Here is an 18,231-nt window from a genome sequence, read left to right as displayed (position 1 = left end):
TTTCTCGCCCATATTCCTTGGGGGACACAGGAAACCATGGGTATAGCTCTGCTCCCTAGGAGGCGTGACACTAAGGCTCAATTCACACCTGAGCGTTTTACAGCGCGTTCCTACGCGCTGTAAAACGCTCAACAAGGAGAAACCAATGCTTCCCTATGGGAATGGTTCTCACCTGGGCGTTTTACAGCGCGTACGATCGCGCTGTAAAACGCCCGACGCTCACACAAGTTCTGTAGCGTTTTTTTGGGCGCTTGTCGCGCGTTCCCGTACATAGACTTTCGGGGACGCGCGACACTGTGTGCACACTTGTCTCTGTATGCGCGCTTGTAAACGTCCGTACAATCGCGCATACAGAGCGCTCCTTTCAGAACGCTCAGGTGTGAATTGAGCCTAAGTGAAAGCTGTAAGCCCCTCCTCCATCAGCTATACCCCTCAGCCTGGAGAAGAGACTGCCAGTTTTTGCTTAGTGTCCAAGGAGGCAAGACACCCCCTGCTTATGCAGGGTTGTTTTCCTATAATTTTTTATTTTTTGCGTTATTTGTTGTTTTAATTCGATTTTTTTCTACTTACAGGGACAACAGAGGCGCATTAGACCCCTCTGTTTCTCCCGGGGTTGAGTTGCGCCAGTGCCGGTAATTCCGCACTGCCGCCTCCCCCACAGAAGACAAGGTGGACCAGGGCAGCCTCGCTCCCCTGCGTCCCGCCAGCTCAAGGGTCGCCCGCACGCCAAGTCCCTCCCCCGGCTTCCTGCCACTGCGGTGCCAGTAGCTGAAGGGGCGACCCTGCTGGATGGATTGAGGGCGAAGACAGCGTATGGTGAGAGTGGCTGCTCCAGCCTCCCCTTCCTTCCCACTGCTGCTACATCGAGCCCCCCCCCCCCCCCCCCCCCCATGGGCATATCTTACCGGCACCTTACCGGGTATCATTTGGGGGGGACTTTGTCAGGGCAAAAATTCACTTTATTAGCGGCAGGGCACGAACTCATGCCTTCAGGGACGGCTGTAGGCTGGGGCCGTCTGCCACATCAGGCGCGGCGGGGGGGGGGGGGGGGGGGGCGTTTTTCCTTGGCACGAACAGGCGCCATAGCTGGCCGGCACTCATCCAATCTTGGGGGTTAAAATCATTTTGCCGCGCGCGCGCGGCTTTGCGTCTCTTCAGCGCGGCAAGGGGTGGGCGGAGCTTCATAGCGCTCCGCTACTTCCGGTTTCGTCGGGCTCCACATCGCATACTGCGTGGAATCCTCTCTACGTCCGATCCTGAAGCTGTTCATCCCCGTGCCGGCTGCCTCTCCTCCACAGCCTCCTTCAGTCTGCTTCCCTTGCTGCTGCCGCTTGCAGGGTCTGGTAGGACTGTTAACCCCCTCCGTGCCAGTACTGTTGTTGGGTGTAATCTCCGTTCCTTTTGCCCTGGGGTCTCCCATAAGGCAACATTTTTTTTTTTTTTCCACCATGTCAGACCCTTCTGCAGCTGCCAAGCCTTGGTACCATGCCTGTACTGCTTGTAGGGAACCCTTTCCCCGGGGGCAGTCTGATCCGCACTGTCCTGCATGCCGAGCTCCACCGCAGCCTCAGTCGCCCGCTGTGTCGCTCCCTGCTTCCTCTGACCCGCCTGACTGGGCTAGATCCCTGTCCCAGGCAGTGGAAAGCCTCACTCATGTCGTGGGCCGCCTAATAGACAGGCCACCTACCCCGCAGGACGCTACTTTTACTGTCGCGCCCTCCGGGTCCACCGCTTCTGCCGCTGCAGCGGGTTCACTCCCTCTTAGTGACCCCTCCCGAGCTAGGCACTCTCAGAAGCGTCTTAGAGTAGAGCGAGCCTCCTCCTCGGATGCCTCCCTCTCCCCGCCACGCGTGCGCACCCAGACGAGCCTCTCCTCTCCAAAGGATTCGCTCTCTGAAGGTGAATTGGCGGTTTCAGATTTGGAAATGGACTCGGCCCTGCCGTCCAAGCTAGCCTCAGCGATGAGTCAACTCATCTCGGATATTCGTGACACCTTTAAGGTGCAGGATGACCCCCCTAGCTCTGACGCAGCTAGCGTCTCCTTTATCAGACCCAGGCAGGCCTCAAAAGTCTTTCCAATCCACTCTGATTTCTCCTCCGTGGTGTCTAAGGCTTGGGCTCGCCCGGACGCCCGTTTTGTCAATCCCAAGAAGCTGGACATTTGCTATCCATTTCCAGCCGATGTCGTGGCCACCTGGTCGTCCCCACCCAAGGTGGACCCCCCTGTGGCCCGTCTGTCAAAAAACACGGCCATCCCTGTTCCCGACGGGTCCTCTCTTCAGTCAGCGGAGGACCGTCGCATGGAGACCCTTTCCAAGGGCATTTTTGCTGCCTCAGGTTCTGCTCTCAGACCGGTTTTTGCCTCTGCTTGGGCAGGTAAAGCAATCTCTGCTTGGGGTGCGCAGCTGGAACAGGAGTTGGACTCGGACGTCCCCATCCAGGACCTACGTTCCTTGGCCCAGCTTATTATTCGGGCCGGGAATTTTGTTTGTGAGGCCTCCCTTGATGCGGGAGCCCTTATTGCACGCTCCTCCGCCCTGGCGGTTTCCGTCAGGAGGGAGCTCTGGCTGAAAGTTTGGAAAGCGGACGCTGCCTCCAAACGTTCCTTGGCGGGGCTACCGTTTGCGGGTTCCCGCCTTTTCGGGGTCCGCCTAGACGAGCTTATTTCGGAGGCCACGGGTGGTAAAAGCACCCATCTCCCTCAACCCCAAGCCAGGGGCGCCCCCCGCGGACGCCCCGGTGCGTCTCGTTTTCGGTCCTCCCGCAGGACCTCTGGGGCTCCCCCCGCAGCTGCCGCTTCGGCCCCTCCCCAGGATAAACGTAGGAAGCCGTTTTTTCGGGCACAGCCCTCCTGGCGCAGGCCGCAGGCTGCCCGCACACCCGCAGCAAAGCAATCCTCTGCCTGAAGGCGCGCCCCCACCCACCCGGGTGGGGGGCCGGCTCCTCCTTTTCAGGGACATCTGGATGGCTCACATCTCCGACGCCTGGGCTCTCGAAATTGTGTCCTCAGGATACAAAATCGAATTTGCGTCTTTCCCTCCAGATCGGTTCTTTCGCTCCCGCCCCCCGCGGGACCCGAAAAGCGCGGCTGCGTTCTCCGCGGCTGTTCAAGCCTTACTGGACAGAGGGGTGATTACCCCCGTTCCTCTAGGGGAAAGGTTCCAAGGGTTCTATTCGAACCTCTTTGTAGTTCCCAAGAAGGGAGGTTCGGTGCGGCCCATTTTGGACCTCAAAAAGCTCAACCGTTTTCTCTTCCTTCGACGGTTTCGGATGGAGTCCCTCCGTTCCGCGGTGGCTTCCCTGGAGCAGGGAGATTTCATGTCTTCCATCGATATACAGGATGCCTACCTCCATGTTCCGGTAGCCCGGTGTCACCATCGCTTCCTCCGATTCGCCGTGGGGGACCTCCACTTCCAGTTTGTCGCCCTTCCCTTTGGGCTGGCAACAGCCCCCCGGGTGTTCACCAAGGTCCTGGCCCCGGTTTTGGCCTTACTCCGTTCCAGGGGTGTTTTTCTGCTACCGTACTTGGACGATATCCTCATCAAGGCTCCGTCCCTTTCCCAAGCGGTTGCCAGCGTGGATCTCACTCTAGAGACTCTGGCGAGATTCGGTTGGGTCATCAACTTCCCCAAGTCCTCCCTTCCTCCCGCCAGACAACTGGTCTTCCTGGGAATGCTTTTAGACACGGAAGCGGCGGAGGTACGTCTTCCCTCGGAAAAACGTCTGACCCTCCGTCGGGCGATTCAGGGTCTCCTTCTCCACTGTCGACCGTCCTTCCGCTTCTGCATGCGGGTCTTGGGGCAGATGGTTGCCTGCTTCGAGGCCATCCCATTTGCGCAGTTTCACTCCCGCCCTCTCCAACGGGCGATCCTCTCCTCCTGGGACAAATCGCCGGAGTCTCTGGATCATCCCTTCCATCTATCGCCTCCGGTACGGTCATCTCTCCGCTGGTGGTTGCAGTCCCCTCTTCTGGGCAGGTCCTTTCTGCCGATCAACTGGTTGGTGGTTACAACCGATGCCAGTCTCTTGGGCTGGGGAGGCGTGTTTCCTCCCCGATCCGTCCAGGGCATTTGGTCTCCATCGGAGTCCAAACTCTCGATCAATGTCCTGGAGCTGAGAGCGGCCCTTCTGTCTCTGCGACACTGGACTCATCTGCTGAAGGGTCATCCAGTTCGTGTGCAATCGGACAACGCCACGGCCGTGGCGTACATAAACCACCAGGGGGGCACTCGCAGCGTTGCAGCAATGCGGGAGGTCACCAGCATTCTCCGTTGGGCGGAAGCCCACGTCCCGGCCCTATCTGCAATTTTTATTCCAGGGGTGGACAATTGGGCGGCGGACTTCCTCAGTCGCACCACCGTCGACCCCGGCGAGTGGTCTCTTCACCCGGAGGTGTTCGAGGCCATTTGCCTTCGTTGGGGCATACCGGACGTGGACCTCATGGCCTCAAAATTCAATCACAAGGTCCCCGCATATCTGTCCAGGGCCAGGGATCCGGGAGCCTGCGGAGCCGACGCCCTCGTTCTTCCTTGGCGAGGCTTCGCGCGCCCATACATATTCCCTCCCATCCCTCTCCTGCCCAAGGTCCTTCGGAAGATAGCGGCGGAAGGCGTCTCGGTGATTCTGGTCGCTCCGGACTGGCCCCGCCGGTCTTGGTATGCCGACCTCATGCTGCTCCTGGCAGACGCGCCCTGGCCGCTGCCCGCCAGGGAAGATCTTCTCTCTCAGGGACCGATCTTCCACCCGCGTTTAGGGTCCCTACGTTTGACGGCGTGGTTGTTGAGACCACCGTCCTGACGCGTAGGGGTTTTTCTGCGGACGTCGTCCGCACCATGATCCGCGCCCGTAAGCCGTCCTCTTCTAGGATCTATTATAGGACCTGGAGGACCTTTTTGGGGTTCTGTGCCGATCTGGGGATTCCTCCGCTCCGCTTTTCTCTCCCCACCGTTTTGTCCTTCCTGCAGAGCGGACTGGCCCAAGGGCTGGCCCTTAGTTCTTTGAAGGGTCAGGTGTCTGCGCTGTCCATTTTGTTTCAGCGCCCACTGGCCCCCCTTGGTCCTGTCAAGACCTTCCTTCAGGGTGTGGCTCACGCGGTTCCCCCGTACCGTCCTCCGGTACCGCCCTGGGACCTGAACCTGGTTCTCTCAGCGCTCCAGGCTTCCCCTTTCGAGCCTCTGCGGACGGTTTCCTTGCGACTTCTGTCCTGCAAGGTTATTTTCCTTGTAGCCGTCACCTCTCTTCGGAGGGTGTCCGAATTGGCTGCACTCTCCTGTCTGGAACCTTTCCTAGTGTTCCACCAGGACAAGGTGGTTCTTCGTCCGGTCCCTTCCTTCCTTCCTAAGGTGGTCTCCGCCTTTCATCTGAACGAGGACATCGTTCTCCCCTCTTTGTGTCCTTCCCCTTCCCACCCGCGGGAGAGGGAGCTTCATCGCATGGACGTTGTCAGGGCGCTCAAGGTTTACCTGGAGGTAACCAGCTCTTTCAGGCGTACTGACTCGCTCTTTGTGGTTCCGGAGGGGTCGCGCAGAGGGATGGCGGCATCCAAAGTTGCTATCGCCCGTTTTGTCAAGATGGCTGTTACTGAGTCTTATCTCGCCAAGGGCAAGGTTCCGCCCCTTGGTGTTACCGCTCACTCCACTAGAGCGGTCGGGGCTTCCTGGGCTCAGAGGAATCGGGCTTCTACGGAGCAGATTTGCAAGGCGGCCACTTGGTCCTCCTTGCACACCTTCACCAAGTTCTACAGGGTGCATACTCATGCGTCGGCTGACGCTGCTTTAGGCCGTCTGGTGTTGCAGGCGGCAGTTGATTGATGCCTCTGGTGTTGGTCTAGTTTGTTCTGGTCCCTCCCTTCTGGGACTGCTCTGGAACGTCCCATGGTTTCCTGTGTCCCCCAAGGAATATGGGCGAGAAAAGGAGACTTTTGTATTACTTACCAGTAAAGTCTCTTTCTCGCTCTTCCTTGGGGGACACAGCACCCGCCCTTCATTTGGGTTACAGTTGTGGTTCCGGCTTGGTTGCCCCCGTTGGGGCTCGACAGTTCTTTTTTCCGGTTGGTGGTTATCTTTCACTACTTGGACACGCAACTGGCAGTCTCTTCTCCAGGCTGAGGGGTATAGCTGATGGAGGAGGGGCTTACAGCTTTCACTTAGTGTCACGCCTCCTAGGGAGCAGAGCTATACCCATGGTTTCCTGTGTCCCCCAAGGAAGAGCGAGAAAGAGACTTTACTGGTAAGTAATACAAAAGTCTCCTTATCACAGAGGTGGTCCGTGTGCAGTCTGCATTTTTTTGCAGACCCATTGACTTCAATGGGTCCATGGTCTGCATTTTTTGCGGACATATTTTGCGGATCCCCATATGCTTTCCGCATCCTTATGTCTGTTCCGCAAAAAGTTAGAACATGTCCTATACTTGGACCACGAATCCATTGAAGTCAACGGGTCAGCAAAAAATGCGGATGCAACATAGCCAGTATCTGGATTTTGCGGATCGGCAGTTTGTGAACCGCAAAATACATACGGTGGTGTGCATGTGGATTTAGACCAACTAAGCGTGTTTTTGAGTGGCAAGTACCACTTCTTATGCTGTGTGTGTGTGTGTGTAAGATATATATGTGTGTGTGTGTATATATAGATATACAGTTGCAAGAAAAAGTATGTGAACCCTTTGGAATGATATGGATTTCTGCACAAATTGGTCATAAAATGTGATCTGATCTTCATCTAAGTCACAACAATAGACAATCACAGTCTGCTTAAACTAATAACACTAATAATTAAATGTTACCATGTTTTTATTGAACACACCATGTAAACGATCACAGTGCAGGTGGAAAAAGTATGTGAACCCCTAGACTAATGACATCTCCAAAAGCTAATTGGAGTGAGGTGTCAGCCAACTGGAGTCCAATCAATGAGATGAGATTGGAGGTGTTGGTTATCGGCCGATTATTCACGATTTTCTAAATTATCGGTATGTAACCTTGCCGATAGCGCGCTGGATGCACTATCACAGAACATGAGCGTGCTGCTGTCAGCGCGCTCATGTTTCCTCAGCAGCACAGGGGAGAAGGAGTCACTCTCTTCCTGCTCCCTGTGCCGCTCTGCCAATGAGGACAGACGGGAGGAGGAGGGGCGGGCGCACTGCGCCACCCATGAAAGTTAACGTCTAATACAAATACAGGAGGCGGTGGCCAGCCTATATGACAGGGCGCTGTGATCAGCGGCAGTTAACCCCTCAGGTGCCGCACCTGAGGGGTTAACTACTGCTGCTCATCGGAGCTCTCTGTCAGAGGCATGTATTAAACGTTAATTATCATTGGTGGTGCAGTGCGCCCTCCACAGTATTAAAAACATTGGTGGAGCAGGACGCATCCCCCCCACCCCCTAGTATTAAAATCATTGGCCACAGGGTCCCCTCCCCTTCTCCTCATTGGTGGCAGTGGCAGCTTCTGATCGGAGCTACTAAAGCCCTGATCGGAGCTACTAAAGCCCTGGCTGCCATAGTCTGCTCCCTGCTGCTGTGTGCACTATGCACAGGGCAGCAGGGACAGTGTGAAGTCCTATTCACCCTATCAGGGTGAATAGGACAAGGGATGAAAAGATCCCAGGTCCTAGCCCCTAAGGGGGTAAATAGTTATTAAATAAACTGTAAAAAAAAAAAAAAAGTAAAAAAAAACACCAAAATATTAAGTATAAATCACCTCCTTTCCCAATTTTACATATAAAATATATAAACAATAAATAAATAAACATATCACATATCGCCACGTCCGATGTTGTGAGCGCCGTAACAGAATTATTATTATTTTTTTTTTTTTAAATGAAAATGCACAGAAAATTGGTATAAGTTTTCGGCTATCGGCCTGAAAGTTCACAGGTTATCGGTCGATCGCTAATGGAAACCATAACACAAATGTGAACAGAGCCCTAGTCATAGCATCTTGGGGGATTGCTCACAGAAGTCAGCACATACTATCAGACAAATCAAGAAAGAAAAGTATTAGTCAACTGTATATAGACCAAACATAGTCTTGTTCAGTAGCTGTTCTCCGTGTATTCATGAAGATCACCACTAGGTGGTGATAGAACATAACATGGATAAAATGAAGGGAGAGCTCTTCCAGTGGAAAATATGAACAGATTTCTATGTATATAGGTGATTTTTTTGGCAGAAATAGAGAAAAAGTAGAATGCAAAATAATTCTAAGTGGGAAAGGGACTAAGGTTCTTGACACACTGGAATTGGTAATCTTGTAAAATGCCAGATTATCAGTGAACACCTTTTCGGACCGATGAGATGAATGCTATCTTCTGGCTCCCATTTGCCAGTTGCTTTGTCGCTCCATGTTGTGCTGAAATCTGTTAGCCGTCCGTTCTATAAAAGGTACGGCTCTACAGCTAGATTGTAAACACTGGTTTAGCCCTCATACACACATGGCCAATATCATGTAGATGTAATAAAGCCTCATCACCCAGATTACTGAACCAAGCTCGTTTCACTCTTTAGACCTACTGTATGCGGATCTACATTTGATTCATTACAACCATGAGAAGTTTGGGTGTATAGAATGTATTCCAAATGTTGAAGTGTAACTGCCAGTTATTTTTTCTTCTAATATGTAGGGACAGTGATGGCGAACACTTTTCTAATACACTTTATTTAAAGAACTTGTAAATTTATAGGAGAAAACCTTCCCTGAAATATCCCTTAGCAGCACTCTCTAAATGAGCGTTGCTAAGGCATATGCATCTACACAGTACAGAGCATCGCTGACTGTGAAGGCGGCTGGGGTTAATTCTTTTTCCCTCCCTCCTGGCTCCTATATACTTCTAAAAATGAACATCTGTACTATGCATATTTATATATATTTGCTCCTGCTATATTGACACTGATCAGCGTGGCAAGTGCTGACTGAATAATTCTTCTGTATCCCCAGTGTCCTGAGTAACTAAACAGCCCCTGGGAGGTGCAGGGCAGATCGTGCAGTCAGCGCTGCCTATTGAGGAGGACAGACATGGAGTAGCTGATTTATAGTATATACTGTCCCTATAGGTTGTAAACCAGCTACTCCCTGTCTCACCTGTAGTTGTGAACAAAGCTCAGCCAAGCCATACGTTGAAAGACTAAAAAAGAAGTCCAACACCAATAAAATCCATGATTTATTATCCAAAAGTTAGAAATCAGCATTTCCAAAGGTGTACAAACGGGATATCTTGCAGTGCCATAATTCAGACTGAGAAACCGTACTTCTGTTTCAGTCTGTAACTTTGTCAGCCATAGGATGAGTCTCCATGTTCAGGTTTTTAGGTGAAGTTTTGAAGCCAAAGCAAAGAGGTGTAGACTAAGTCTTTGTTGTACTTCTCCCATGGATAGGTCATCAGTTACAAATAGTTGGATAACCCCTTTAAAAGCTTCAGTAAAAATAAACGTGTTTGTGGAAACCCAGGCTAAAACCAATGAGAGGTGAAGTGAGTTAGGGCTCATGCACACAAATGTATTTTTGGTCACTTCAATGGGGCTGTAAAAGATGTGGACAGCACACCATGTGTTGTCTGCATCTGTATGTCCATTCCACAGCCCCACACAAAATAGAAGATGTCTTATTCTTGTCTATTTTATGAACAAGGATAGGACTGTTCTATAGAGGAAAGAAAAAAAAAACAGGCCAAGCACTAATAACACCTAAATCATGGGTGTACAGTACACTGTGTATAGAGGGCAGGATGTTCCGTTCTGCAAAATGCAGCATGCACATGACTGGTATCAATGTTTTGCGGATTGGCAATTTGTGGACCGCAGCAATGGTTATGTGCATGAGCCCTAACATTGATTTTCTCAAGTGCTTTGGCACTGTCAGCTTGATATCAATCTAGCAGAGCAATCAATGGGAGGATCTCTGGATCCATATGAGATACAGGGCTGGTTCTAGCTTTGTTAGAAAGAGACTGTCATGTCTGTACTGCACTGTCATGTCTGATTTTCAGTTTTTACATTATTCATGGGATAACCCATTAAAGGACTTCAAGGAACGTCTTGGTGCCAGATACCACAGAGCACCTTGCAAGGTCTTGTGGAGTCCATGCCTTGAGATTATACACATACAAACATCTGTACAGGAAGAATTTTATCTAAGAAATGAGTGGTGATCTAATTACATTTGTATTTTAATGAATGCCCATATCCTTCTGGCTGCCTTTATGTGCTTCTATATTTCTAATTCTTGATTATAAAGGATGCCGATGATCCTTTTCTCTTGTGTGATATTTATTTCCTTGCAGGTTATCCAACAGACGCTGAATCGACCTCCCAGTTCTGCAGCCCAATATCTTCAGCAAATGTACGCAGCCCAACAGCAACATCTAATGCTTCAGACTGCGGCCTTGCAACAGCAGCATTTGAGCAGCACTCAGCTTCAAAGTTTAGCCTCTGTTCAACAGGTACTAGATAGCCAAAGGCATAACCCGAAGTCATTCCAATGCAAAATTTGTAATGGAGTCTCTCAGCTTTAAAAACAGTTCATCCTGGTGTCCACCTATGTGCCTGAAAACCCACTGCACCCTCTGCACCTCATATACTTGAAAACACTATCGGTGATATAAAGCAGATGAACACACCTTCCTAGTTTGGAACTCTCCAATCATTGTCGGATATGCGTGTACATTGATAAGGAATGTGACATCATAACACTACCCAGAATGCACTTTTGCTACTGGTGTAGTATTTCCTACTCATACCAAGGTGGCACTGTTGTATAAGCTATAAGCATTAATATTAGGCAGACTAGATGGGCCAAATGGTTCTTATCTGCCAACACATTCTATGTATGTTTTCATTAAGGGTTAACTCATACATGCCTGACATCTTCCACACTACACATACCTGACATCTGGAAGCCTTATCTCAGAGCTGAGGGACAAACTTTGATACATGAACCAACTATAATATAGACTCGGAGGAACTCTTGACACTTCTCACGTTGTGGAATTTATGTTCAGATAAGAAATACAATGAAGCCTCTACTGCCACAGGTGGCATGTATCTTGTAACTGTCTAAATCACGGGTGTCAAACACAAGGCCCGCGGGCCGAATCCGGCCCGCCAGACCTCGTCATGTGGCCCGCGCAGCTGCCGCCGATATGCGGCAGGCGAGCGAGCTGGCGGCGGCTGGGCACAGGGAGATGAGCGCTTCCATTGTGGAGGCGCTCCTCTCCAGTCATCTGTATCGCCGTCCTCAGGACAGCGATACAGATGCCTGCCTGTGCTGCGGTAGGGGAGGGAGAGGCGTGGCACTAGGCCGGCAGCCTATCAGAGGCCGGCGCAGGCGACGCAATGACGTCATCGCACTGCCTGAGCCATACAGCGTGGGACACAGGCCAGAAGAGGCCTGCATCGCATCACTGACATGGAGGTAAGTATGTGTTTTTTTAAATTATTTTTATTATGTACAATACTTTTACTGGCGGGGGCTGTTATTACTGGCAAAGGGGGGGCTGTTTGTTATTACTGGCAAAGGGGGGGCTGTTATTACTGGCAAAGGGGGCTGTTATTACTGGCAAAGGGGGGGCTGTTATTACTGGCAAAGGGGGGGCTGTTTGTTATTACTGGCAAAGGGGGGGCTGTTATTACTGGCGGGGGCTGTTATTACTGGCAAAGGGGGGGCTGTTATTACTGGCAAAGGGGGGGCTGTTATTACTGGCAATGGGGGGGGGCTGTTATTACTGGCGGGGCTGTTATTACTGGCAAAGGGGGGGCTGTTATTACTGGCAAAGGGGGGGCTGTTATTACTGGCAAAGGGGGGGCTGTTATTACTGGCAAAGGGGGGGCTGTTATTACTGGCGGGGGCTGTTATTACTGGCAAAGGAGGGGCTGTTTGTTATTACTGGCAAAGGGGGGGCTGTTATTACTGGCAAAGGGGGCTGTTATTACTGGCGGGGGCTGTTATTACTGGTACAGAGGGGCTGTTATTACTGACACAGAGGGGCTCTTATTACTGGGGGCTGTTATTACTGGCACAGAGGCGCTGTTATTACTGGGGGCTGTTATTACTGGCACAGAGGGGCTGTTATTACTGGGGGCTGTTATTACTGGCACAGAGGGGCTGTTATTACTGGGGGCTGTTATTACTGGCACAGGGGGGCTGCTATTACTGGCAAAGGGGGAGCTGTTATTACTGGCAAAGGGGGCTGTTATTACTGGCGGGGGCTGTTATTACTGGCACAGAGGGGCTGTTATTACTGACACAGAGGGGCTGTTATTACTGGGGGCTGTTATTACTGGCACAGAGGGGCTGCTATTACTGGCAAAGGGGGAGCTGTTATTACTGGCAAAGGGGGCTGTTATTACTGGCGGGGGCTGTTATTACTGGCACAGAGGGGCTGTTATTACTGACACAGAGGGGCTGTTATTACTGGGGGCTGTTATTACTGGCACAGAGGGGCTGTTATTACTGGGGGCTGTTATTACTAACACAGAGGGGCTGTTATTACTGACACAGAGGGGCTGTTATTACTGGGGGCTGCTATTACTGGCACAGGGGGGCTGCTATTACTGGCACAGGGGGGCTGCTATTACTGGCAAAGGGGGCTGTTATTACTGGCAAAGGGGGCTGTTATTACTGGCACAGAGGGGCTGTTATTACTGGGGGCTGTTATTACTGGGGGCTGCTATTATCTCCAAATACTTATTATGAAATCTTTCTCATTAGGATAAAACACCTCATCAGCTCCACCGAGCCCCCGGCCAAAGTGTGGAAGTGGCGTCCGAGATCCCCAAGGGCCAAGCCAAGTAACTGTAAGTTTTCCGGCCCTTTGAGGGTGACCAAACTGCTGATGCGGCCCCCGATGAATTTGAGTTTGACACCCCTGGTCTAAATGATGATTGACTATTGGTTACAAAAACACAACTTCCTCTGAACGAAGTCTCATTCCCAGAAGTCCATACAAAAATAGTGACTATAAACTATTCATCATAACTAGAATAAGTAGATATAACTGTTTATACTTCTGAAAAGGCACAACAACACACAGTGGGCCTCATTTATCAAGACTGTCTAACAGGAAAACTGTCTTAGTTGCCCTTAGAGCTCAATCAGAGCTCACTTTTTATTTCTTAAAGTGTTCTAAAAAATGAAAGTTGAGCTCTGATTGGTTGCTAATGACAACTAAGACAGTTTTCCTGTAAGACAGTCTTGATAAATGAGGCCCAGTGACTGCACAGGAAAAATTCTTACTGTGATCTCACAGAACACACATACTGATATTGAGCATGCAGAGCTGTTTAAGCCATTTATCACCTAGGGCCGAGTTCACATTGGTATTGGAGGCTCCACTGCAGAATCTGTCAAAAATACAGGACTCTGAACTGAAACTGAAAAGACTCCATTGCATTCAGTGCAGTCTGTTCATCTCAATTTGGGTCAGTTATGTGCCCTATCCAGCACTTCCATTATTTTTGTTGTTTTGATTCTCTAATGGTGCAGAACACCGGAAACTTAAAACAGTGGTGTGAAGGGGGCCTAACCTGTGTATAGGTAATCAATGTCAGTTGTCAGAGAGCCCCTTTGATTGAAGCTTTCCGGAACCGCATATATCCAAGTCTGTCTTCTGTTAACTAAAACCTGTTGTTTATTTCCTGAGTTACACCTTAAAAAACTGTTGATGATGTGCAGCATAATATTAAAGGAGTTTTCTGGGATTATCATAATGATAAACTATCCACGGGATAGCACATTCATTGGTCACATAGACACTGGTCACATAGACACTGGTCATTTTTCACATAGCCTAGTCACATTTAAGTGAATGGACTGAGCTGCAATGCCGAGCACAACTGCTTTCAAATGGACGGCACTGTGCTTGGTAAGCAGCAAGGAGGCGGCTCCAGTGAGCAATGCAGTCTCCTCAAACAGCTGATTGGCGGTGGTGCTGGGAGTCAGACCCGCGCCAATCTCAGGTCATCAGTATGATAATCCCAGAAAACCTCTTTAATGTCATAATTTTAGGGCCATTTCGGCTCAGCTTCATATATTCTTTATCAGGAATGCTAATTTTCTTGCTTGTCCTTGTCTCTAGGCAGGTTTGTCTGGCGACAGGCGGTCTGCTTCCCCTTGCGCTGTTAGCCAGCAGTCCACTGTTCCTCAAACATCTGTAAGTTTCATTGTTCAAATTTTATTGCCAAAGTAACCTTTCTAGTTCTTTGTTTTGCACCGTATTAATAGGAAAGTAAGGCTAGGATCAAAATATGTTCATAAGCAAAAACACAATGCAACAACTCCCTGCAAGCATTGAATATATCCACTGTAAATGTCACTAATGCTATAGGAACTATATAAATAAATATAAGGTACGTATCAAATATATTTTGATCAAAATCATTTGTGCCCAATTCTGACTGACTAGTTTCAGAAAAATTGTGTAAAAACAATGGAGGATTCAGTGACTGCATGATACAGATGTGCTTCTATTGTTTAATGCCGAAATTGCTAACAAAACTGTACAAAGATTAAAAAAAAAAAACATTACTTGAACAGACACCGCTCAGACCAAACACTGACCCATTAACCCTTTCCTGACCTTTGCTATTTTATACAGAAGACACCCGGAGCTAATGTTTGCGATCAGAGATAATGCCGATCGCAGGCATTTAACCCCTCAGATGCTGTGATCAAATGTGACCGCGGCATTTGAGAGTGCAAAACCTAGACGCACTGCACATCTGGGCCTCGAACGTTTTTCCCTAATCAGCGATCAGAGGACCCATTCATCGTCTGAAAGACCGGGGCCCACTGAGGCTCCGATGCCTTTTATAGGTATATTCCAATGTAGGCCTGCGGGTGGCGGCACTGCATTGCAATATACTGAATCTTCTACTGTTAGGCCCTAAAAATAAATAAATAAGATCATCCCCTTTTCCCAGAATAAAACGAAATAATAAAAAAAAATATAACGCCTGTACTATTAAAATGTGTCATTTTTTCGTCACTTCACCTCCCAACAAATTGAACAAAAAATTACCAAAAAGTCATACACACCCCAAATGGCTCCTTAAAGGTACGGAGTGAAAAACGAAAATTCTAAAATCGCCTGGGTAGAAGTGGTAAAATCCGATGGGGCATATTGATAGAGTAAATTTATATAGGCTGTCTACACCTGCACCAGATTTTATCATAGTGGCTCAGGCTAGATGATAAGTGTATGTCCAGCTAAATCAATATCTATTTTGAATAAAGAAGGATCATAGAATCAGAAGGTGTCCAGCAGTATTGAGCCCTTAAAACGTAACTTTTACTTATTAGTACTATATAAAATAATACCACTGTGGTGGTTCACCAGTGAAAATTGTGAAACAGACAAAAAATGAAAAAAGATAAAGGTGATAAATGTGGTGCAGTGATAGATGCATTTGTCTAACACTATACCGTTGGTTGACTTACTTCGAGGCATAATTTTGGCACAAAATGCTGCACCTTAGGACACGCCTCTTCACAATAAGCCTTGTCCCTTTTGCACGAGTTGTAAAAAATTTGTAGGAGCCCTTGTTGCTCCAGTTTGTGCCACTTTTTAGACAGATTCTAGGCACGGGCACATTTGTGCACCTGGGCCGATGGCCTAATAAACATGGGCAATTTTTATTCTCATCCGTATCATTGGGGGACACAGGCTTGACCTTGGGTATTGCTGTTGCCACTAGGAGGCAACACTAAGCACAAAAGTGTGAGCTTCTTCCTCCAGTTATACCCCTCCTACAGGGACTAAGCTAGAACAGTTTTAGCTTAGTGTCTGTAGGAGGCAGACCTCCCTGCTTTGCAGGTCTGCTGATTATTATTTTTTTTCTAGCTGCCTGCACTTCCACCCAGGAGACGAGAAACCAGGGGTTCCCCAAGCCCGCTGCTCCTTCCCGGTCTCCAGATAACAAGGAGGACTAGAGCTTCCTAAAGCCTCTGCATCCCGCTAGCCTTTGGGTCACCACGGCCGCCCATGACAAGTCCCCTCTGGTTCCGGTGTAGCAGCCCTCCCCAAAGGGCCGCACACCGAAGGTGGTGACCCGGCTGGAACCAGGGGGGCAGAACCCGCCAGACGGGTAAGTATTCCTTACTCCAAACTCCCCACTCCCCCTTCTCAGGTTACTTACTAGAATGGCCCCTACGAAGCCTTGTTTTCCCAGTCTGGAAAAGAGTTAGCAGATTAATTTCAGCTCTGCTGTGGGGGTGGGGTGAAGGGAAGCCCTCTGTACTTGCCAAGCTTCTTTCTGGGCCCTGCACCACCAACCACCCTAACCCCCCCCCCCCCCCCTTCCCCCTTTTACACGTTCTGCCTGACCGCCCACCTGTTTCTCGCGGAGTTCTGCTATTCTCCGCCGGGGCCGCTTGAAAATTGAGGCCCCGGCTTCTACTGCGTCCTACTTCCGATCCGCTCGCCGCTGATACTTCTCATCATCCGGCCGACATTTCAGCTCTGCTGTGGCTCCTGTACGGGGGGGTGTGGGGGAGAGTCCGGGGGAATCAGTTGGCGCTCCTTTTTTCATTATCGCGGGCGGCCGACTCCATTATGGGGGCGAGGCATGAGTTCTCCCCACTTCCCCCCGCCTTCATCTGGCTTCCTGGCGCAAATTATTTGCGCTGGTTTCTCTGACTCCGCCCATCTCCTGCTCAGGAGGACCTCTGCGGACCCTGGCACCAGGTTTTCTCCGAACAGGCTGCAGTAAGGGACATAGGCTGGGTAAGCTCTTTCCCCTCCTTACAGGTTCTAGCTTTACCCTTCACTACAGGTACTCACTATGTCCGAACACAGGATCCCAAAGCCGGCGATCACTTCCGTGCGACATTTTGCATGTGCTTCTTGTCGCTCAAAATTCCCATCCGGTCAGTTGGACCCCCTCTGCTCCTCTTGCTCTGCTCCACCGCCAAGTGGCTCTGACCCTGTCCCAGTCCCCCCTTCCTCTCTGCCCAGCCAATGGTAGAGCCGGAGTGGGTGCGCTCTCTGTCTAAGATGGTGCAGGACATTTCTGTTAGCGCAATTCATGCGCTTCTCATCTTGTTTGTGTGGTTACAAATCAATTAGAAGTATAAGTATGCACGTACCATACTGCTTTCATAATGAGACCAGACACACTAGGTGGTTTCATGAAAGCATCTTCTCATCCCCCTTGAGCCATGGTAGACGAGAGAGAAGAGGGCTTTATTCACATTACATTGACTTAAAGGGAACCTGTCACCGGGATTTTGTGTATAGAGCTGAGGACATGGGTTGCTAGATGGCCGCTAGCACATCCGCAATACCCAGTCCCCATAGCTCTGTGTGCTTTTATTGTGTAAAAAAACCTATTTGATACATATGCAAATTAGCCTGAGATGAGTCAGAGCTTGAAAATATGACTCTTTTCTGGTCACACAAGTAGGGCCTCTTTCACACGGGCGTCATGTTTTAGGGCTAGAAAAGATGCGGGTGCGTTGCGGAAAAATGCGCGACTTTTCCGCGCGAGTGCAAAACATTGTAATGCGTTTTGCACGCGCCTGAGAAAAATCGCCATGTTTGTTACCCGGACTTCTTCACAGAAGTTCGGGTTTGGGTTAGGTGTTGTGTAGATTTTATTATTTTCCCTTATAACATGGTTATAAGGGAAAATAATAGCATTCTTAATACAGAATGCATAGTATAATAGGGCTGGAGGGGTTAAAGAAAAATAATAATAATTTAACTCACCTTTGTAAATTGTTTTTATTAGTTTTAAAAAATAACAAAATAAAACTTTTATTAACCGTGCACAAGGTTACATTCACCATTACAATCAAAGTAAAATAGCAGAATTCAATCAAAAGGGAAGCATTATGAAGGTAATGAATATTACTAATATGGAGAGAAAAGAAAATGCACTGGGGTAATAATTCTGAGTATGCGATCGTAAAGTACATTACAATTGAAAAAACATAACTTATTCCATAAGTCAATCAAACATTTATAGCGTTATTCATAAGCCAGTGCGCAAGTGGTGAAAGGAGGGGAAAAAGGGGGAGAGGAGAGGGGAGGAGAGGGAAAGGAACGGAGGGTTTCAGGGGGAGAACAAAACAGTCTCACATGTTTTATGGTATATCCAAGAAAAATAATATTATAAAGAAAATCTAGTTCCCTATCTACCTCTACCGGTGGGGGTGATCCAACTCTATCTATGATTGAGTAAAATCTCGATACCCCATGCTGTAAGGGATCTCTATTTAATATGATTTTGGTAATATC

The 18,231-nt window shown here is 49.3% G+C and overlaps 1 protein-coding gene across 6 annotated transcripts in view; it reads left to right on the top strand.

Annotated features, from left to right (window-relative positions):
• Positions 1 to 18,231, top strand: part of PHC3 (polyhomeotic homolog 3) — a 122,632-nt gene that overhangs the window by 22,530 nt on the left and 81,871 nt on the right. For all 6 annotated transcript variants that reach the window (XR_005778249.1, XR_005778248.1, XR_005778247.1 and 3 more), the window contains exons 3-4: positions 10,279 to 10,437; positions 14,071 to 14,145. Coding sequence is in view for 1 of the 6 variants with exons in the window: in XM_040428214.1 (XP_040284148.1) it covers positions 10,279 to 10,437; positions 14,071 to 14,145 (234 nt within the window). In the remaining 5 variants the exon portion in view is untranslated. The remainder of the gene's footprint in view (positions 1 to 10,278; positions 10,438 to 14,070; positions 14,146 to 18,231) is intronic.

This window comes from Bufo bufo, chromosome 4 (assembly GCF_905171765.1).
Source record: "Bufo bufo chromosome 4, aBufBuf1.1, whole genome shotgun sequence".
Classification (NCBI taxonomy): domain Eukaryota; kingdom Metazoa; phylum Chordata; class Amphibia; order Anura; family Bufonidae; genus Bufo; species Bufo bufo.
This window is presented reverse-complemented; position numbering and strand designations above follow the sequence as displayed.